This window comes from Staurois parvus, unplaced genomic scaffold (genome assembly GCF_062004578.1).
Source record: "Staurois parvus isolate SC_StPar_1 unplaced genomic scaffold, SC_StPar_1.0 ptg000064l, whole genome shotgun sequence".
NCBI classification, from domain to species: domain Eukaryota; kingdom Metazoa; phylum Chordata; class Amphibia; order Anura; family Ranidae; genus Staurois; species Staurois parvus.
This window is the reverse complement of record NW_028317860.1, coordinates 6,834,371-6,857,561: the sequence shown is the minus strand read 5'-3', so window position 1 is coordinate 6,857,561 and position 23,191 is coordinate 6,834,371. Positions and strand designations below refer to the sequence as shown.

The 23,191-nt window shown below is 39.9% G+C and overlaps 1 protein-coding gene across 2 annotated transcripts in view; it reads right to left on the bottom strand.

Moving 5' to 3' along the window:
• The window catches only part of DGKH (diacylglycerol kinase eta), a 358,194-nt gene that overhangs the window by 74,105 nt on the left and 260,898 nt on the right, over nt 1-23,191 (bottom strand). For both annotated transcript variants that reach the window (XM_089668821.1, XM_089668822.1), the window contains exons 20-22: nt 11,523-11,619; nt 3,681-3,788; nt 650-763 (exon numbers count right to left, since the gene is read on the bottom strand). In XM_089668821.1, the coding sequence (XP_089524947.1) occupies nt 650-763; nt 3,681-3,788; nt 11,523-11,619 (319 nt within the window). The remainder of the gene's footprint in view (nt 1-649; nt 764-3,680; nt 3,789-11,522; nt 11,620-23,191) is intronic.

The following is a 23,191-nucleotide window of genomic DNA, read 5'->3' as shown; positions in this document are numbered from 1 at the left end:
AAGAGAGGTGCCAACTGAGGATTGGATGGGTAGAGTAAATCAGATTTCTGGGACAGAAAGATTGTACTATACGCATGAGGACAAGTTGGAGATGTATAATAAAAAATGGAAAGGCTGGGAAGAATATAGAGAAAAGGTGAAATATATGAAGAGATAATATCCCTGGAAGTGGGTTTAGAATTGGGTATAGGAACAACAGAATAATATGGAGTTAATGAGAGAAGAGAAAATGTGGAGCGTGGGAGGGAGAGGGGAGGGGAGGGGATAGGGGGATAGAGGTGGGGGTTATGGGAGGGGGGATGGTAAGAAAAGGAAGTTATATATAAATAAATTATATAAGGAGAAAATACGGTTTTGATAATTATTTTAATAGAAATGTTGAAATGATCTGTATATGATTTGAAAAATTAATATTTATTGAAAAAAAAAATGTTTTTTGTTGCCTACTTACAATTTATTGTAGTTCTTGGCAAGCCATTTTTTTTACTGAAAATATAGATTTCATAAACATTTGCATTTCAATTTCTCTGTCTTAGTAAGCTGCCCCCATTACCTATGGATCACCTGACTAATTTTTTTTTATCTCACCTGGCTGAAAAAAAAATATCTAGGGAGAGCACTCTGATGTAAACTATAGTATAACACTCACCTGAGCTATCCTATGATGCTGGAGCTTGATCACCCTGGAAACTGCCATTTGCATGCTCCCAAATACTGCCACCACTTCTAAAATCTTATCATCAAATGAGGGAGCACCGAATATCTAGGAATGTCAAATATATTTAGGTCACAAGAGCATAAATGTTTCCCATACGTGTAAATACAAAGACGTTTTATACACAGTAGCATTGGATGAGCAATGGTATGTAGTCACCCTGAGCAACTAATCACATTTCACATTTTTGACAGCATTTTTATTTAGAAGGTAGCTTGCTTAGGGGCTGATTTACTAAAACTGCAAACTCTGGTGCAGGTGAGCAAGGTAGCCAATCAGCTTCTAACTTTAGCTTGTTCAATTAAGCTTTGACAATAAAACCTGAAAGCTAATTGGTTTCTATGCAGAGCTGCACCAGATTTTGCACTCTTTAGTTTTAGCAAAACTTCCCCTTAATGTCCTTCTAATCTATTAAAAATGTTCCTATATGTTCAATACACAGGGCAAGATCTATACGGGTTTGGTTCCAAAAATGGCAGTAAGCCAAAGGGCAAAGTGTCTAAATCTAATATGTGAAAAAGCAATATTATGGCGCCTAGATAGGTGAATAAATCAAACAATAGTGAATAATGCCTGCACTAAGCCGGCAATTTATCAGCTGCCCCAAAATAGTGAAATACACTTAAAACAAATAAATACATAAATAGGTAGGCACTATATTTATTTCTAAATCTAACATTTAGAAAGCGTAAACTCCAATCCACTTATAAAACAGGCACTGCTGTGAAGCTTTATTGCTATAATTGTTTTGTGTCAGCACTAGATTATATTTTTTACCCGAAGTATTAAAAAAAATCTTTAACCCAATTTGGGCTACAGATACTAAATCAGAAAATTACCACCTGCACCTAAACTTTGTGTTCTTTACGAAAGGGTGGTAACAATAGTCTGTTTCCATAATTAGTATTTCTTGTACAATACCTATTTTTTCCTGATACAGAACATGAAATAGAACCAAAAAAAAAATAAATCTTAATTATATAATGTTTCAAACATTTTTGGGCCAGTTCACACCATAATTGCACAACAACATGGTCCATGCTCCTGTGTGATTCTTGTGCATTCCACTAAAGTGAAATTTGGCAGCCCATTCATTTGATGAATGGGCTGCAAATCGCACTTGAATGTACAAAAGCAGTGTTTGCTCTACTTTTGAAAAACGTGCAGCACCAAATAGCATGATACTGCAGAACCATGTGATTTGGTGTCCACAAATGCAGTGCAGTTGAGATCTGTGCTTGGGGTGCTGTTAACAACATACTGGTAACCACAGCAGATAGAGGCAGTACAATTTTAATGTGGTACAGGAAATGCACATGCAAAATGCCTTTTCCACACCATGATCTGGTGTGAACTGACCATTAAACAGAAACCTCCAGAAACACTATTAATGTTCCTCATAATTTTCTTGCTAAATGCGATATCAAAATTTATATTAACTCCACTTTTGGCTGATACTAAAAATGTAAAATTGATCAAACCTGTATTTAGTAAGAGACATGGTAAGTTTTTTGAAGTTGTAATTTTTTGCCATAATTTTTTGGAAAACGAATTAAAATAAAAATTTGTTTTTGGTTTCACTTTTTTTTTCTTTTACATACTGTCACCAGTACATTGGCGGTGATCAGGGATACTGACTGATGACAGCATGTAAATACAATATGTTAAATTTTTTAAACTTTTTTTTTCTTTAACTTTTTTTTTTTAATACAATCAGTAGTTCGGTGTCACCATAGTGACAGTGTACTACTCTGGGGGAAGTGATCAAGGATTTTTTTTTTGCCATTATAAGCAATAGTTTCAGTTGTTATGAATAGGATTATGACAGCTTAATTACTGTTAACATGCTGTGATTGGCTACAGCTAATCCCCTGCTATAGATAGCCAGGTACCATGTGATATCTGTTAGCCAATCACCACTTCACAACACTAAGTAGTCATAAATGGAAACCATTCATGGCTGTTTTGTTTACACTGTAATCATGTGATTGCTATGACCAAACAATCACAATACCCCAGACGTATCGGTACACAGGATACAGCAATCGCAGGAGTGTCACCCTGCGCGCCCATGCACAGGCGACATACATGACTGGGCCTGTACCTGCCACCTACTTGCAGTATATTTACTGTGAGCAGTCAGCAGGTGGATATACCTTTTTGCAGACTTTTGCATTTTGTTATTCTGAAGAAATAGCTGTTTGTCTGGTTTCAGAATTATCAGGCAAAGCTCTAATGAGGAAAGTGGTTGCATCCCTTTAGATGTGATTTCCCTTTGGGAGTATCTCACTAAAAATGAAATTTTTGTTACAGGTGATCCCCAAAATCTGACGTGTATTTTAGTGCAGACTTTTGGAAAAATCAGTGAGCCAATCACACAAGCAGGAAATTAATTTTTTTTTGGGGGGGGGGCTGTCATATTGCATTTTACAGAAAATTTCAAACGCTGCAGATTGAAAAATAATAAATATTCAGTTACTGTACAATAAGACTTGTGTTGCATTTGTATACGCTATGTTATTTTTTAATTGTCACTATTTGCCCCACAAAAGGGGAGTTACACTTTAAGGAAAGCAATGAAAATAAAAGGGACTCTGTATATTTCAGTTAACAACTTTACATATTCCGTGTATCTCACTTAAGTAGGAAAAGTGGATTTCTTTCAAATGAATGCTACAAACCACACATCCTCTCTGCTGCTATCTAACTGTAATCTCATGCTCATCTATGGATATATATTTTACGGCTACAATCCAGGAAATGAATATTCTTGTATGACCAGATTCCTGTGCTAGCTAGAAAAAAGTTCCCATGCCTAAAATAGCGCTAGTATCTGGAATGTTTGGTATATTTCTAGTCTGACAGCAAGAAAGCTATGAGGAAAAGTGTGATCAGATCCTAGATGACACCGCTAAAATAAATAGAATGGAACTGTGCCTGGCTTCCTTTGATCTACTGAACTTACATCATCCTCTTTGGTTCCACCCCAGAAATTTGTGCCACCGGCGTAACTAGGAATGTTTAACACTGCAATACCCTGGAGGCTGGGTAGAGGGATGTACTGCCCATCACACTGTAGAAAAAAAAATAAGAACAATGAGGAACATTATAAACATCAAGAAAGATTGATTGTACATGAAGAAAAGTTAAAGCTATAGGCTGAAGACAGTCAAAGTAATGAACCAAAACATGTAATCCCCTGCTGAGTGACTTGCCCATCAGACAGGATAAACGACATTTCTCAGCAGTTAAGGGAAATTTCAGGGATTGTTATACAGTGCCTTGAAAAAGTATTCTTACCGTTTGAAATTTTCTACATTTTGTCATGTTACAAGCAAAACAAATGTATTTTTTGGGGATTTTATGTGATAGACCAACACAAAGTGGCACATAATTGTGAATTGGAAGGAAAATGATAAACAGTTTTCAAAATTTTTTGCAAATAAATATGTGCAAGTCTTTTGGGCATGTACAGTGGGGCAAAAAAGTATTTAGTCAGCCACCAATTGTGCAAGTTCTCCCACTTAAAAAGATGAGAGAGGCCTGTAATTGGCATCATAGGTAGACCTCAACTATGAGAGACAAAATGAGAAAAAAAATCCAGACAATCACATTGGCTGATTTGGAAAGAATTTATTTGCAAATTATGGTGGAAAATAAGTATTTGGTCACCTACAAACAAGCAAGATTTCTGGCTCTCACAGACCTGTACCTTCTTCTTTAAGAGGCTCCTCTGTCCTGCACTCATTACCTGTATCAATGGCACCTGTTTGAACGTGTTATCAGTATAAAAGACACCTGTCCACAACCTCAAACAGTCACACTCCAAACTCCACTATGGTGAAGACCAAAGAGCTAGCGAAGGACACCAGAAACTAAATTGTAGACCTGCACCAGGCTGGGAAGACTGAATCTGCAATAGGCAAGCAGCTTGGTGTGAAAAAATCAACTGTAGGAGCAATAATTAGAAAATGGAAGGCATACAAGACCACTGATAATCTCCCTCGATCTGGGGTTCCACGCAAGATCTCACTCCGTGGGGTCAAAATGATCACAAGAACGGTGAGCAAAAATCCCAGGACCACACGGGTGGACCAAGTGAATAACCTGCAGAGAGCTGGGACCAACGTAACAAAGGCTGCCATCAGTAACACACTACGCCGCCAGGGACTCAGATCCTGTAGTGCCAGACGTGTCCCCCTGCTTAAGCCAGTACATGTCCGGGCCCGTCTGAAGTTTGCTAGAGAGCATTTGGATGATCCAGAAGAGGATTGGGAGAATGTCATATGGTCAGATGAAAACAAAATAGAACTGTTTGGTAGAAACACAACTCGTCGTTTTTGGAGGAGAGAGAATGCTGAGTTGCATCCAAAGAACACCATACCTACTGTGAAGCATGGGGGTGGCAACATCATGCTTTGGGGCTGTTTCTCCGCAAAGGGACCAGGACGACTGATCCATGTACAGGACAGAATGAATGGGGCCATGTATCGTGAGATTTTGAGTGCAAACCTCCATCCATCAGCAAGGACATTGAAGATGAAACGTGGCTGGGTCTTCCAACATGACAATGATCCCAAACATACCACCCGGGCAACGAAGGAGTGGCTTTGTAAGAAGCATTTCAAGGTCCTGGAGTGGCCTAGCCCAGTGGTCGGCAAGCCGTGGCTCGCGAGCCACATGCGGCTCTTTGCACACTTTAATGCGGCTCTTCTGTGTGCCGGGCGCCCGCTCCCCTCCCTTCTCTCGGGTGGCCGCCCCAAAAGTCAGGACTCTGCAACTAGCCCAGCAATGTGCAAACTACGGCCCGGCGGACCTTTTAATCCGGCCCGCGGAGTGTGGCAAACATTGTCTGTCAGGATGTAGGCGGGGCAGCGTGACGAACTCCTCTCCTCTCACAGTCCGCCCTGAAGACTGGAACGGCGCGGGAACACGGCGATAGGAACGCGCGGAGCAAAGGTAAGTGAATTGACACAATATGGGGAATGAATTAGTATAGGGGGGATGAATTACTATATGGGGGATGAATTACTATATGGGGGATGAATTACTGTATGGGGGATGAATTACTATGGGGGATGAATTACTATATGGGGGATGAATTACTATGGGGGATGAATTACTATGGGGGATGAATTACTATATGGGGGATGAATTACTATATGGGGGATGAATTACTATATGGGGGATGAATTACTATATGGGGGATGAATTACTATATGGGGGATGAATTACTATATGGGGGATGAATTACTATATGGGGGATGAATTACTATATGGGGGATGAATTACTATATGGGGGATGAATTACTATATGGGGGATGAATTACTATATGAGGGATGAATTACTATATGGGGGATGAATTATTATATGGGGGATGAATTACTATATGGGGGATGAATTACTATGGGGGATGAATTACTATATGGGGGATGAATTACTATGGGGGATGAATTACTATGGGGGATGAATTACTATGGGGGATGAATTACTATATGGGGGATGAATTACTATGGGGGATGAATTACTATGGGGGATGAATTACTATATGGGGGATGAATTACTATATGGGGGATGAATTACTATATGGGGGATGAATTACTATATGGGGGATGAATTACTATATGGGGGATGAATTACTATGGGGGATGAATTACTATGGGGGATTAATTACTATATGGGGGATGAATTACTATATGGGGGATGCATTACTATATGGGGGATGAATTACTATGGGGGATGAATTACTATGGGGGATGAATTACTATATGGGGGATGAATTACTATAGGGGATGAATTACTATATGGGGGATGTATTTTCAGTTTTAAAAATGTGGCTCTCAAAATAAATTTCAATCGTGGTTTTGGCGAGATTTGGCTCAGTTGAAAAAAAAGGTTGCCCACCACTGGCCTAGCCAGTCTCCAGATCTCAACCCCATAGAAAACCTTTGGAGGGAGTTGAAAGTCCGTGTTGCCCAGCAATAGCCCCAAAACATCACTGCTTTAGAAGAGATCTGCATGGAGGAATGAGCCAACATACCAGCAACAGTGTGTGCCAACCTTGTGAAGACTTACAGGAAACGTTTGACCTCGGTCATTGCCAACAAAGGATATATAACAAAGTATTGAGATGAACTTTTGATATTGACCAAATACTTATTTTCCACCATAATTTGCAAATAAATGTTTTCTAAATCATCCAATGTGATTGTCTGGATTTTTTTTCTCATTTTGTCTCTCATAGTTGAGGTCTACCTATGATGCCAATTACAGGCCTCTCTCATCTTTTTAAGTGGGAGAACTTGCACAATTGGTGGCTGACTAAATACTTTTTTGCCCCACTGTAACTACCAGCTTTGCAAATCTAGAGAGTGAAATTGTTGCCCATTCTTCTTTGCAAAATAGCTCAAGCTCTGTCAGATTGGATGGAGAGCATCTGTGAACAGCAATTTTCAAGTCTTGCCACAGATTCTTAATTGGATTTAGGTCTGGACTTTGACTTGGCCATTCTAATGCATGAATTGATGCTTTGATCTAAACCATTCCATTGTAGCTCTGGCTGTATGTTTAGGGTCTTTCTCCTGCTGAAAGGTGAACCTCCGCCCCAGTCTCTAGCTTTTTGCAGACTCTAACAGGTTTTCTTCTAAGATTGCCCTGTAATTGGCTATATCCATCTTCCCATCAACTCTGGCTAGTTTCCCTGTCCCTACTAAAGAAAAGAATCCCCACAACATGATGCTGCCACCACCATGTTTCACGGTGGGAATGGCGAGTTCAGGGTGATGTGCAGTGTTAGTTTTCCGCCACATGTAGCGTTTTGTTTTTAGGCCAAAGAGTTCAATTTTGGTCTCATCTGACCAGAGCACCTTCTTCCACATGTTTTCTGTATCCCCTATATGGCTTCTCGCAAACTGCAAACAGGACTTCTTATGGCTTTCTTGCCACTTTTCCAAAAAGGTCAGATTTGTAGAGTGCACGACTAATAGTTGTCCTGTTGACAGCTTATCCCATTTGAGCTGTGAATCTTTGCAGCTCCTCCAGAGTTACCATGGGCCTCTTGGCTGCTTCTCTGGATTAATGCTCTCCTTGCCCAGCCTGTCAGTTTAGGGGAACAGCCATGTCTTGGTAGGTTTACAGTTGTGCCATACTCTTTCCATTTTTGGATGATGGATTGAACAGTGCTCCGTAAGATGTTCAAAGCTGGGGATATTTTTTTTTTTTTTTTTTACAACAAAACCCTGCTTTAAACGTCTCCACGACTTTATCTCTGACCTTTCCGGTGTGTTCCCAGGCCTTCATGATGCGGTTTATTCACTAATATTCTCTAACAAACCTTTTAGGGTTTCACAGAACAGCTGTATTTATATTGAGATTAAATTACACACAGGTGGACTATTTACTAATTAAGTGACTTCTGAAGGCAATTGGTTCCACTAGATTTTAGTTAGGAGTATCAGAGTAAAGATGGCTGAATACAAATGCACACCACACTTTTCAGATATTTGTAAAAATTTTTGAAAAAGGCAAACAAGAGAGTTATATAGAAAAAAATAATCAATTTATGAGCCCACCTCTTAGTCTGCTGCACATCAACAGCTGCAAGCTGAACAATCAGATATTATTTTAATGGTTGTGGGACTCTCAAGTAAAACTCTATTCCACTGCACAAGCGTTAAAACAGCATGATGCACTCTGTGTTCATGAAGCAAAAAAAAAAAAAAAAAACACAACCGGTTTTAATTGCCTGCCTCTTTATTGTTTATTTAATGATGTTGTTCCACACTTAACATGATATTAAAGGATTGTTTTTTTGTTTTACTTGCCTGCTCTGTACAATGGTTCTGCACAGAACAGCCGCAATCCTCTTCTCGGGTCCCACCCCAGCGCTCCGGGCCCTTCGCTCCTACCAAGTGGCCCCACAGCAAGCAGCTTGCTGTGGCTCCCAAGCCACTGCTCTGTGTTTATACACAAATGGAGCATTGCTCGGCCTCAACCCCATTCTCGCCTTATTGGCTCACTGGCTGTGATTGACAGTAGTGGGAACCAATGGCTACCGCTGCTCTAATAGCCAATGCAGAGGTAGAAGCGCGTGATAGCCATCGTTGCCTTGTGGGATGCACATTGCTGGAACAAGATGGGGCTCAAGTAAGTGTTGGAGGGCTGCAAGATTTTGCACCAACATGAATTTCAGCTCAAAAGTAAAAGAAAAAAAACAAAAACTATCAGTAAAAGGGGAGCCATTATATTTATATTAATTTTTGTGCCTTGCTTTGTTTACCTTACATAATCACAGGAGGGAGATCAACAATCTATAAAAAAATTTTAAACCAAACTGACCAGATTAAATTCTTCAAAGTGTCAACTGACTAGAGTTTATTAGCTGCCAACCACCAATCTTTTTCAAGTTACCGACTGGATATATGCATAGACAGATGAATTAAACCAGTCAACCTAGATTCCAGACAAACAGAGTACATTGGAATAGGTTTTCTTTTATCAGGGTGAGCTCAAATACATTTTAGATCCCAATCTGATACGATATGGCTCCAACCTAATACATTGGGTAAAATAAGTGCTGAACACGTCATTTTTCTAGGTAATATATTTCTAAAGGTGCTATTGACATGAAATTTTCACCAGGTCGCTTAACACCCATGCAATTCATACATACAAAGAAACCAAAACAAGTTCAGAAATTAATTTATGTGTAATAAAATGGAATGACACAGGGAAAACTTATTGAACATGCCAACTGAAATTTATTTAATACTTCGTACAAAATCCTTTCTTGGTAATGACAGCTTAAAGACACCTCCTGTATGGAGAAACTAGTCACATGCATTGCTTAGGTGTGATTTTAGCCCATTCTGTCACAGTCTTCAAATTTTGAAGGTTCTGTGGGCCTCTTCTATGAACTCTTATCTTTAGTTCTTTCCATAGATTTTCCATTTGATTCAAGTCAGGGGATTGGCCATTCTTGCAGCTTTTTTTTTCTTTGAAACCAATTGAGAGTTTCCTTGGCTTTGTGTTTGGGATCATTGTCTTGCTGAAATATCCACCCTCGTTTCATCTTCATCATCCTGGAAGATTGCAGCAGATTTTTATCCAGAATGTCTTAGTACATTTTTCCATTCATCCTTCCTTCAATGACATGAAGTTTGCCAGTACCGTATGCTGAAAAAGAGTCCCATGCCATGTTGTTCCCACCTCCAAGCTTCACTGTTGGTATGGTGTTTTTGGAGTGATGTGCAGTGTCACCCCTTTGATAATGAGCTTGGAGCTCGAAACATGTTAGGGGATCCACCCAGCAGACGCCAATAACCACCAGGGAACCACTGACTAACAGGGATCCTTGAACATGCTTGGAGAGTACCTGATATTAACTCTGTGAGTTGTATGCTGATTTTATTTTTGAATTATCAGAATAAAGACGTGCTTCACTATTAGTACCATTTTGCCTTTTGGCTCGTTATTTGCGAGCCGTGCAAGGTGGACCATCTCAGGAGAAGTACCACCAGGAGGCTGGACGTCATTGGACCCACCGGTGAAACAGATGTGACCCCCGAGTGTTTACCGTGGATGACCGGTTACTGTTCGCATTGCTGTCCAGGCCTTTCCAGTCGCTGATGGTATACCTGATGACATGCATACAACGCTCAGTTTGTATGTTCCTGTGGTAAGCGCATTATTGTACTAGATTCTTCAGGATTTATGATCAAGTGAACATCTGAAGCTCCTGCTATTTGTGTATATTTCACATGTGTTCAATCCACAGGAACTTTTTACTGTGTTTATTCATCACATACCAGACTTTTTATACTCAAGTTATGTTCCAGCGAATATGCTGAGACTTAGTGTTTAGTATTACATCATGTATTTATGGCGCTGCATATTCTAATTATTTGCAGTGTCATATGACCTCCAAACATGGTGTGTATAATGACATCCAAAGAGTTCAATTGTGGTCTCATCTGAACAGACTATATTCTCCCAGTATCTCAAGCTTGTCTAAATGTTGTGCAGCAAACTTCAAACGAGCTTCAACATGCTTTTTCTTCAGCAATGGGTCTTGCGTGGCGAGTGTGCATACAAGCCACAGAAGTTGAGTGCATTATTGTTTTCTTTGAAACAATTGTACCTAATTCCAGGTCTTTCTGAAGCTCTCCACAAGTGATCCTTGGCTCTTGGACAAGACTTCTAATAATTCTTTTCACTACTCTGACAGAAATCTTGCGAGGAGCACCTGGTCGTAGCCGGTTTATGGTGAAATGATGATAATTCCACTTCCGAATTATGGTCCCAACAGTGCTCACTGGAAAATTCAGAAGTTCTCCTGTAACCAATGCCATCAGTATGTTTTACAACAATAATGTTGCAAAGGTCTTGAGAAAGCTTTTTACTTTTACCCATCATGAGATGTTCTTTGTGTAACACCTTGGTAATAAGGCACATATTTATAGGCCATCAGTTGAGACTGAACCAGCTGATATTAATTTGCACTGACAAGGGGCAGGATTGCTTTCTAATTACTGATAGATTTCAGCTGGTGTCTTCATGTATGTTCAATACTTTTTCCTTGCGTCATTCCATTTTATTGCACATAGCTTAATTTCTGAACTTATTTGTTTTGGGTTCTTTGTGTATATGGATTGCATTGGTTGTCATCAACGTGGTGAAAATTTCATGGCAATACACCTTTAAAAATATATTTACTGAGAACAATGGTGACATGTTCCATCACCTATTTTACCAGCTGTATCAGCTCTCATTTCCAGACACCAACACCATTATGTTCTACAGGATTACCTCAAGTTGAACCTTTTGCTCTAAATTCTTGTAGGTTCTCTGCAGCAATTCTTTGGTGCCAAGTACTCCATACCACATCATGTTTTTGGTTCTGCTTCTGAAACAACACAATTAAGATGGTGTTAAACAGACCAGAAAGGAACAAATAGGTTGAATATTTGCAGAGAGTGGATAAAATAACAGATATAACACCAACATGAAAAAAGTTTAATGTTAAATTGCCATAAAGGAGATAAGATTTTACTTTATTGGCTAAGTATGTACAGAAATACAAGGAATATATTTTGGATTTAATGTTTAAAATGGCTCTCAGTGTACTTTATCTATATGTGTGCACTTACACACCCACATTAAGACACCACAGTATGCAAGTCTTAAGCCGGCCATAGATAAATTGAATCTCAGGCGATTCAACAGGGAACTGCCAAGATTATATCTACCTAGGGGCTGGCTGGTTGTACCCAAGTCAATCCATCCATCGACTCGGGTACAACCAGCCTGTCTTGATTTTTTACATGTAATTATTGCTGGCGGCTACAGCCCATAGCAGTAATCTTAATGTTCTGCCAGCAGGAAAGGCTCCGAGCAAGCAGAAAACAATAACAATCCGGGAGGGATTCCCCCATTGACAGTGACTGTGTTGCTGGGAAAATCAAGCAATTTTCTTTCCTGCAACCTGTGGCAGCAGGAATGAAAATCAAATCATCTATGACTTAGTTATGCACACACCTTCTTCACACAAAATAACACCAAAAAACAGACTCACTTTTGTCAACATCTAAATGCTGAAGTAATACAAACAGTGCAAAATGCAATTGTGCACACGAGGATTTATGAGCGTGATTTGTGAAAAAAAATGTTCATGTCTGGTAGTCCTGGCTAACAGTGATTCGTAACACTTACCAGAAGGAAGCAGTTGCAACTGATAATGTCCAGATGTGAGGAGTTGCAGTGCTCGTTTCCTAGCCGGAGATGTACAAGTTCCTGGCACGTGGGCAGGTCTGCACCAATTATTTTGTTTCTGCAGATCTAACTGTCCACTGTAGTCTCCTCTTACCATGCTTGGAGATCAAACTGATCCAAACAGTGATAGAAACACAAAAATACTAATATTGCAGGGTCAAATCATATCAGCTAATCATGAGACAGGTTGAACTTCCAGGGCAGATATAGGAAGTACATTCTTTGCTGGGCTTTTTAAGTTTGTGTCAATTGTTGTTGGAGTACAGATTCCAGGAATCTGAAGGTCTCCACAGTCAACAGAGAACTGTTGAATATGGTGAGAGGCGACATTGTGAGCTCCTCCTGAAATCGACCATCATCTCCATTGTTTTGTGCAAGTTCTTACCAGTGCACCACAGGGCCCGCAATTCTAGTTCATGCCTGTGTGACTCATCACCATCTCAGAATAGACTGATGACAGCTGTGTCACTTGCCTATCTTAATCACCTTAACCGGGGAATTCCGTTACGTGCTGAGGGACAGCACATGTCCTTGGGGAGTGCAAGTAATAGCGGTTTGGGTGCCGGAAAGGAGTTTCCTCAGCTCCACCTGCTGTTTGTCTGTTAGGAAGTTGGTAATCCAATGGCTGGTAGAGGTGGGCGCAGAGAGCTGGGTGAGTTTGGAGTGGAGAATCTCTTTAGTTACAGTGTTGACCGCGGAGTTAAAATCCACAAACAGGATCCGTGTGTACACCCTATGCTGTCAGTATCTTTCAATGACTTATTTACCATAAAGACAAGCTACAAGGGGACCTGTGATGCCTCTCAATTAACCTCATGACTACCAGTGTCAGTGCAACAGGGTCTGTAGTTATTTAGTCCCGTGACTAGATTTTGTAAAGGGTATTTGCACTTTTGAAGTCAAATTTGAGAAAGTTCCACTATAAATTATGTACATGTATAATGTGTCCACATTCCACACTGTATATCTAAAAAATGTCTTACCTTTTATATGGAGAAGGAGACAGTGTCATGGCTGGACAGTGTTACAGTGTCTTTGTTCACCACACAAAGTGAGCTATACTATAATACAACACAATGCAGAAGGGTGGATTTTAAATCCTTAATTCTTTGTCTAGGCCCATGTTAAAATCTAGTTTATAGCCAATTATGAAAAACTGAACACATGACAAATAGGGTTAATTATGTTATGCATTACTCCACAGCTCCCTCCTAAACATTACAAAGCATAGGAGAGCAGTGGGTGGCACATGCAGCCTCAGTCATGTGCATACATACATGATTGAGCCTGCTGCGGTTTAGGAGCACGTCCCTCCAGTGACTGCTGCGGTAATCTAACCAGGTATCGTGTGATTCCCATGATTGGTCATAGTGAACACATAACAATGTAAACAACCTGTCATGAATGGCTTTCCATTCATGAATAGCTTGCTTACTGTCGTGATCTGTGATTGGCCCACAGCAAATCACAAGCTACCTGGCTACCTGTACCATTTGATTAGCTTAGCCAATCACAGATCAAACGCAAGCTTTTCATGAATGGCAAACCCAATCATGACAGCTAAAGATATTGCATATACAGTATAAGCAGTAACCGTGTAAAAAAAAAAAAAAAATCCCAGATCACTTTCCCCAGAGTAGTAGTTTCACTATGATGATAATGAACTACTCTGGTGACCACATTTGAAAATAAATGTTAGGAATATTTTTTTTTTTTTTTACATACTGTCATCTGTTAGTATTCCTAATCACCGCCAAACCAGTCACATGACGATGCTGCACTGATGAAAGTATGTAAAAAACAAATTACAACTTCAAAAAAACTCACCATGCCTCTTACTAAATACCTCAGGCTGTATTTAGTCTGAGGTATTCAGTAAAAGACTGTCATCAGTCAGTATCTCTGATCACCGCTACACCAGTCATGATGCCATTGTAATGCAACGGTGACAGTATGTAAAAAAAAAAAAAAAAAAAGATATTTAATTTCTTCATTTTCCAAAAAAGCATGACAAAAAAATGGACACTGTACTGCACTCTGTTGATGGCATGTAAGAAAAAAAAAAGGAAAAAAAATGTAATTTCTTAATTTTCATTGCCTCTTACTAAATACCTCAGACTGTCTACTTTCTGAAAAGGGTTCATTTGGGGGGTATTTGTACTGTTCTTGCATTTTAGGGCCTCTAGAAAGGAGTACTGGCAGTACATCAGGATTGCCCAGTTTTCAAATATATATATACCATAGTTCGTAGAAGCTATAATTTTCACACAAACCAATATACACTTATTGGGATTTTTTTTAAATTTAACAGAACACATTTGAGCCTAAATTTATGAAGACATTTTAATAAATTTTATAACAAAATATATAATAAAAGATAAAAACCCAGTGGTAATCAAATACCACCTGAAAAAGCTCTATTTCTGTGATTAAATTATATAAATTTAATTTGGTTACAGTGTCGCATGACCATGCAACTGCCAGTTAAAATAGCACAGTACCGAATAATGAATGACCTGATAAAAATGACCTGATCATGAAGGGGGTAAAACCTTTCCAGAGCTCAAGTGGTTAGTGGGAACATGCAACAAACAAAGTAGGCGTTATCCCAATTTGGTTGCAAAATTGGAAATACTTTTAAGACAGTTATGACTGGAGAATTTGAAGCAGGTGGGGACATCACATTACTTCAGTGATCTGGTAAAGATTCAAGTGAATCTAGGTGCCAACTGATTATCACAGACCTTCAGACAGGAGGGTGTTATTCAGTTTAGGAGCGGTGTCTTCCATAATATCTTTTGATTCTGAAATATCTGTAACACAATTTCCACAGACGCTTGACGGAAAGACAAGAGTGGGGGAGGATGGGAATATCTAAAGCCCCGTACACAAGGGCCAAATATTTGGCCCGTGTGTACACCCACCTGTCCAACAGAAGCTAACTGAACAGCCGTCTTCTGTTGAACAGGCATGCTGGAAAACCAGCTTCTGATAAGTGCTGGCAGCCAGTGCTGACCGATGTGTTCTGGGGGAGGGGGGGGGGGCAGTCCCCCTGTCAGAACACAGCTGGGAGATCGCTGTACTAACATCAGTTAGTTAGTACACTGAGCTCCTCCCAAGCTCTTCAGTTTTTTGTGCCCTGAGTAAGTTGGTGTGTACCCAGCATAAGTTGGAGCTGGTACGGGATGTAAATGGAAAGTTATCATGCTTCATTCACACCACACGTGCAGAAAACCTGATGATAACGAACATGCATATTTCACTTGCAGAGACATCAGTTTACATGCATGCGAGTTTTATTCACGCTGAAGATTACTGTGCAGAAAAAAATCTGCATGTGATATTAGTGTTGTGATGTGAACAGGGCACATACAGAACAACTGATTTTGTTGTGCCGTTGCAGAACGTGCAGAAAAACTGACATCTCTACACCATGGTGAGAACGATCCCTTAAACCTGGGATAAAACACATTGTTTTTTAATCGTTTTATAGTTCTCTGCAGTGTAAGAATGGGTCACTGTAGCTGGTAATGTCCAGCAGGAATCTCCATACGGACACTGCGTTTTTAACAGAAAACCGTTTCCAGTTCATCAGTGCAGCTCCTTTTTTGCTGCTCTTAACTCGTCAGCAGTTTTTGTCTGGTTGTACTTGGTTTTGTGCCCACTTCTTTAGGCTGTCTCCTTAGCCTGCATGAGCTGTTCTAGTTTTGCTGTAAACCGGGACTTGGTATTGTTGAAGGTTTAAAAAAAACTTGGTAGGTACACATCCTCACAAAAGCTAGAGGTATAATCTTACAGTGTCAGTGAATTTGTCCAGGTTATTAGCTGCAGCTTTAAAAACGCTTTAGTTTATACAGTCAAAGCAAGCCTGTAGCCCCAGATTTGCTTCCTTGGTCCATCTCTTCACAGGTTTTGCAGATTTTAATTTTTGCCTACAAGTTGAAAGGGGATGAACCACGCAATGATCGAAGAGACCCACAGTAGCACAGGGAGCAGAGCAGTAAGCATTCTTTATTATAATGTAGCAATGGCTCATTGCATTTTTTATAACTTTTATTTAAAGTTTGCAACAAACTACAGATATGTCACATGTAAAAACAAACAAAAAACGAACTAGTTATAATCACATACTGTACATCAGGTGTTTCTTCTAACATGCCATCTCCTGAGAATGACAATACCAGCTTCAAACACAGCAAAGTCTAACAGATCTATTAACCCTGAATACAATAGAGAAGGTATGGTAACAAAGGCATTTATTGTCACCAAACTCAGTGGCATGGCTATTTCTATGAAGCCAACAAAAGCATTGGTATTATCACAACTGAAGAAGGAGACAAGTCAAAAATAGCATGTAAATGTGGAGCGTAAGAGATGGAAATTTGTGACATGTGGAATAAATGCGCTTGTAAGGAAAAAAAAAAAATACAATAAATTATCTATCCACCTACAAGAGACTCACCTGACCTGGGGGACTCCATTTATTATCGCCCTAAATACCATGTCCAATTTCATTCCACACATACCCAGTGCTCCGAGGGGTGAGCATCCTGATTTCCCGAAATTCTCCTTTCAAGGTGCTTTCCTCAAGGATTGACTCTCAAGACATATTCATTTTTCTCCTGTGCAATTGGGAATCCAATGTTTGCATTCTGGCTCATATTTACATACTTCCTCCATTTAATACTGAGGTCTTGAGGCTCCTATTTCAGTTTCTTGCAAGCCATCCCCAAATCCCAGTCATAGTGGTGGGCGATTTCAATATTGTATCAGACGCATTCCTTGATCTCTATAAAGAATACAGTGCCTTGAAAAAGTATTCATACCCCTTAAAATTTTTCATATTTTGTCATGTTACAACCAAAAACGTAAATGTATTTTATTGGGATTTTATGTAATAGACCAAAACAAAGTGTCACATAATTGTAAAGTGGAAGGAAAATGATAAATGGTTTTCAAAATTGTTTACAAACAAATATCTGAAAAGTGTAGCATGCTTTTGTATTCAGCCCCCTTTACTCTGATACCCCTAACTTAAATCTAGTGGAACCAATTGCCTTTAGAAGTCATCTAATTAGTAAATAGAGTCCACCTGTGTATAATTTAATCTCAATATAAATACAGCTCTTCTGTGAAGCCCTCAGATGTTTGTTATAGAACATTAGTGAACAAACAGCATCATGAAGGCTTAGGAACACACCTGACAGGTCAGGGATAAAGTTGTGGAGAAGTTTAATGCAGGGTTGGATTATAAAAAAAAATAGCCCAAGCTTTGAACATCTCATAGAGCACTGTTCAATTCATCAATCGAAAATGGAAAGAGTATGACACAACTGCAAAACTACCAAGACATGGCTGTCCAACTAATCTGACAGGCCAGGCAAGGAGAGCATTAATCAGAGAAGCAGCCAAGAGGCCCATGGTTACTCTGGAGGAGCTGCAGAGATCCACAGCTCAAGTATGAGAATCTGTCCACAGGACAACCATTAGTTGTGCACTCCACAAATCTGGCCTTTATGGAAGAGTGGCAAGAAGAAACCCATTGATGAAAGAAGTCCTGTTTGCCGTTTACTAGAAGCCATGTGGGGGACACAGCAAACGTGGAAGAAGGTGCTCTGGTGAGATGAGATCAAAATAGAACTTTCTGGCCTAAAATCAAAATGCTATATGTGGCGGAAAACGAACACTGCACATCACCCTGAACACACCATCCCCACCGTGAAACATGATGGTGGTAGCATCATGTTGCGGGGATGCTTTTCTTCAGCAGGGACAGGGAAGCTGGTCAGAGTTGATGGAAAGATGGATGGATCCAAATACAGGGCAATCTTAGAAGAAAACCTGTTCGAGTCTGCAAAAAAGACTTGAGATTGGGGTGGAGGTTCACCTTCCAGCAGGACAACGACTCTATACATACAGTCAGAGCTACAGTACAATTGAATGGTTTAGATCAAAGCATATTCATGTGTTAGAATGGCCCAAAGTCCAGACCTGAATTCAATTGAGAATATGTGGCAAGACTTGAAAAATTATGTTCACACATGCTCTCCATCCATTCTGACAGAGCTCGAGCTATTTTGCAAAGAAGAATGGGCAAAATTTCACTCTCTAGATGTGCAAAGCTGGTAGAGACATACCCAAAAAGATTTGCAGCTGTAATGCAGTGAAAGGTGGTTCTGCAAAGTATTGACTCATGGGGGCTGAATACAAATGCCTGCCACACTTTTCAGATATTTGTAAAACATTTTGAAAACCATTTATCATTTTCCTTCCACTTCACAATTATGTGCCACTTTGTGTTGGTCTATCACATAAAATCCCAATAAAATACAATAACGTTTTTGGCTACAACATGACAAAATGTGGAAAATTTCAAGGGGTAGGAATACTTCAAGACACTATTTCCTGCAGGGCACTAGGGTGCTAACCACTTCTGCCCATCACATTACTGAAATTAGGCTTATAGACCTCTGGTGAACTAAAACACCAGATAATTCTCCTGTCACTCCCAAACCCATTCTTCCCTCTTATGTAAAGACCTTGTATTTGGCACTGAGCTAACATTATCTTTTGACCCCATTGTTACTTATCTGGCCAGAGGCTTAACTGACCACTCACCAGTTATCTTGTCCTTGTTCCTAAATTCCTTCTGCTTGCCCACTCTATGGAAGCTTAACCCCTTCTGGCTACCCCTTTTTACCAACATTAAACAAATGCAGTCATGCCTGAGAGGTTTCTTAATTGATAATAGACACTAGACCTCCCCTATTGATATTATGGGATGCTATGAAAGCTTATTTTAGAGGCTTGTGCATTCAGGTGATTTCCGCAAATCAAAAGTAACACTAGGCAGTGGGCAAGGGATGCCAGTGTGGCTGCTGATAGGGCAGAACAGGCATACCTGACCAATCCCAACCCCATAACTGAAAAAACATGGGCAGAAGCACAACATTTTTACCATACTCAATCAAACACGCTAAAAATAAACAATTCTATTCCTCCCAAGCCTTCCTTGAGGAGAGTGAAAAAAAATGGGACAACTGCTGGCAGGTATAGTCAAGCCTCAATAACCATTTTCCTATGTCTCTACCTTAACACTGTCTCCGACTCAGGTGGCCAGGGACACCCCCTCTATCTTACAAGGTTTTTGTTCCTTTTATGCTTCCTTACACGTCTCTAAAGTTTCTTACCCTGAGAATAAGCTAATTGACTTTCTTGCGGATATTGACCTTCTGTGACAGGACGTGGCTAAATGCTCCAATATTTTTAAAAGTACTACAATCAGCAGTGGCCTCCTTTCCTAATTCCAAAGCCCAGGGTAGTGATGGGCTACCAGTAGAGGTATATAAAATATCTGGAGGAATATGCCTCCCAGAACTGCTCACTACAATACAGGCCACTAAGTATCAGAAGTCTCTTCCACCTTCCATGTATGAGGCCATTTTAGTTGTTCTTCGGAAGCCAGTGAAGGATATCACTCAAGTGGAACCATGCAGCTCAATCTCGTTATTGACCACAGACCTAAAGATTTTATCAAAAGGTATTGGCAGCAAGACTTTCTAAAGTAGTTGCCAGACTCATACATCCTGACCAGTCAGGGTTTATCCCCAACAGGTCAACCGCTATTAATCTCCGTCGGTTTTACATCAATATGCAAATTCTGACTGAGAATATGGGCAACAGAGCAATACTTGCCCTTGATCCCGCAAAGGCATTTGATAGTGTAGAGTGGAAATACTTCTGATTGAGCTTCATTTCCTGTCTTAAATTACTCTATAAAGCACCCACTGCTCACCTCTGGGTCAATACCTCCATATCCTCGTCTTTAGCATTAGGCAGAGCCAGACACCAAGGGTTCCCCCTATTCCCCATTACTCTTCGCCTTGCCAATCAAACCTTTGGCGGGGGCCATTAGGGATGACACGAACATTGGAAAACTTAAATGAGGAGACACTAAAGAGAAATTGGCCTTATATGCCTAATGATCTGCTGTTTCTGGGAGATACTTCCCCATCCATTGCACAGTTAATGTCCCTCATTCATACATTGGGATCATTCTCTGGCTTCATGATCAACTGGAATATATCTACCCTTCTACCTCTAGATCCTATGCCAAATTATTTACCCCAGGTTGTGCCCCAAATTAAGGTTGTGGACTCTTTCGTTATCTGGGCATCCTTATACACCCTAACCTAGCTCGGTGTGTTGAGTTAAACTTACACCCACTGCTTAAAAAACTTCAACAAAAAACAGCCAGTTGGAATAAGTTACCACTATCATAATAGGTAGGTGCAACCTAATAAAAATGATTTGGGCCCACAGCTTCTGTATGCCCTGCACAACGCTCCACTGAGGATTCCTGTACGTTTTCAAAAAACATTTGATGCTGTGTTTTGCACTTTGATCTGGAGGAAACGCTCTCACTGTATTAAATTGGAAATACTGCCAGAACCCAAAGATGATGCTGGGCATGCAGTTCCTAATCCATTTTTATTATTACATGGCTGCTCAATTTCAGCATCTCACAGCCTGGCAGGATAATGTTTCCACTGACACCATTAGGCCAATCTGCAGTGTCCTTTCCAATGATAATCTGGTAGAATGTTTGTAAGCGGGTGAATTTGGAGCTTTACCACAATGCCCTACCTTGGTCTTAACTGAAAAAATATGGTGTAAAGCTAAGCTTCATTTTAAATACTATGGTTTCACCCCTTTTACTTGCATTTTCAACAATACTAACTATCCTGAACTTCTGAAACTGAGGATTTGCTAACTGGTCATCAGTGGGTATTAAATATATGCCTCAACTATACCACGGCCAGTTATTGAAAGACTTCCAGACTTTGTGGGCTGAGTTTGGCCAGTCCAATACCTCCTTTTAATATTTGCAACTCATAAAATCTCTAAACTTTCCACTTGGTTGCTTGCCTCACTATATAGGTTTTTATGATCCATCACTCCTGCCATACTCCCCAAAAGATAACATGCATGTCACAGGAGAGACTCCCTCCTTTGCCCCAGGTGCGAAATAGATAACAACACCCTCCTCCATCTGTTATGGAAGTGCCCTAAACTGACAAGGTATTGGACGTCCATTGTTGAAACAATCAATATAATTTGAAACCTCACCCTCCCTTTGGACCCTAAAATCTGGTAATTGGGCGAGCTGGATGAGGAATTATATACTCCACATACATATACTTACATAGTTAATCTGGCTGGAAAAAGACAAAGATTCATCCAGTTTAACAAAAAAAAAAAAGTTATAATCCTATACCCCCAATTGATCCAGAGGAAGACAAAAAAAAAACCCAACCAAAGCACGATCCAATTTGCTCCTGCAGGAAAAAAAATTCCTTCCTGATCCCCCGAGAGGCAATTAGATATTCCCTGGTTTAACGTTACCCATAAATTTAAGCATCCAGTTATATTGTGTGTGTCTAGGAAATAATCCAGGCCTTTTTTAAAGCAATCCACAGAGCTGGCCAGAACCAACTCTTGAGGGAGTCTATTCCACATATATTGCAGTGCTCCATGTGATATATATTGCCCGGAAGCTGATAGCTCAGAAATGGTCTCCCACTCCCCATTCTCATATGGCATAGATTAAAGTTAATGACATATTGATTAGAGAAATTATTCTATCAACACAGGGGATGCCCAAGAAAATGTAATAATATTTGGGAAGCATGGCTGGGCAACCTGGTCTAGCACCATTCCAACTAGTTAGTGACAGAATACTAAGTGGAGGGATCTTTTCTGGTTTGGTATAATGTTTCCTGTCCTTACATTATAGTATATTGCCAATTGAACAGATGTGCCTAGACATAGTCAAAAGTAATCACTCTAAATATCCCAAACTCACATTTTTCACATACTCCGACATCAGAAGTGAATCAGGGCAGCTGGTATATCGAGTTTTTGAACTCTAAGACTTGCACTTTATTTAATGCAACTGGAAATATCAGGACAGCGTGTTCACCAAAGTACGACACCAACCACGTAGCTTCGTCAGGGGAAAAAAAGGCTTTTTTTTTCCCTGACGAAGCCATGTGGTTGGTGGCGTAACGTGTGGGGCGGAGCCTAGTGACGTCATTGCCGGCTTTTTACAGAGCGGGAGTTTTAAATTCTAAATTGATCTGTTATTGCTTCTTTCATGTGAGTGACACTCTGGAACAATTAGACTATGGGAGAAGTCCTCTGTTCTTTCTATATGTGGAGTTAAGCTGAGAAGAGTCCTCTATATACTGTCATTAAAGGGGTGCCTGTCAACAGCTCTCTGCTGCCATCTAGAGCATCTTTTTGGAATTACCATGCTTGGTTAACCTGTATTAATTTATAGGTCCAAGGTATGAGGTGAGCGACCATCTATATATTTTTAGGTGGAGGAACACTAAGTCAAGGTGGAGCACAGTGTTTTTTGAAAAGGCTTCATTTGTCCGGAGCACATCGTATTGATTTTTCACCATTCAAGCCCTTTATTGATTTTCTAATTTATATTTCATATTTTGATTGAATGATCACATTAGAACTTTTTATGGACTATTATTTATAGATGAGTTAGCACAACACTATTTATATATGTTTAATATCTCTAAATATCTTAAGGGACAGTCAGCTACCCTGCATATCATTGTCCAGAATGAAATTAGCTTCAAAATGAACATAGATATGACAGGTCTTGGATATCTAGTTCTCATGGGAAA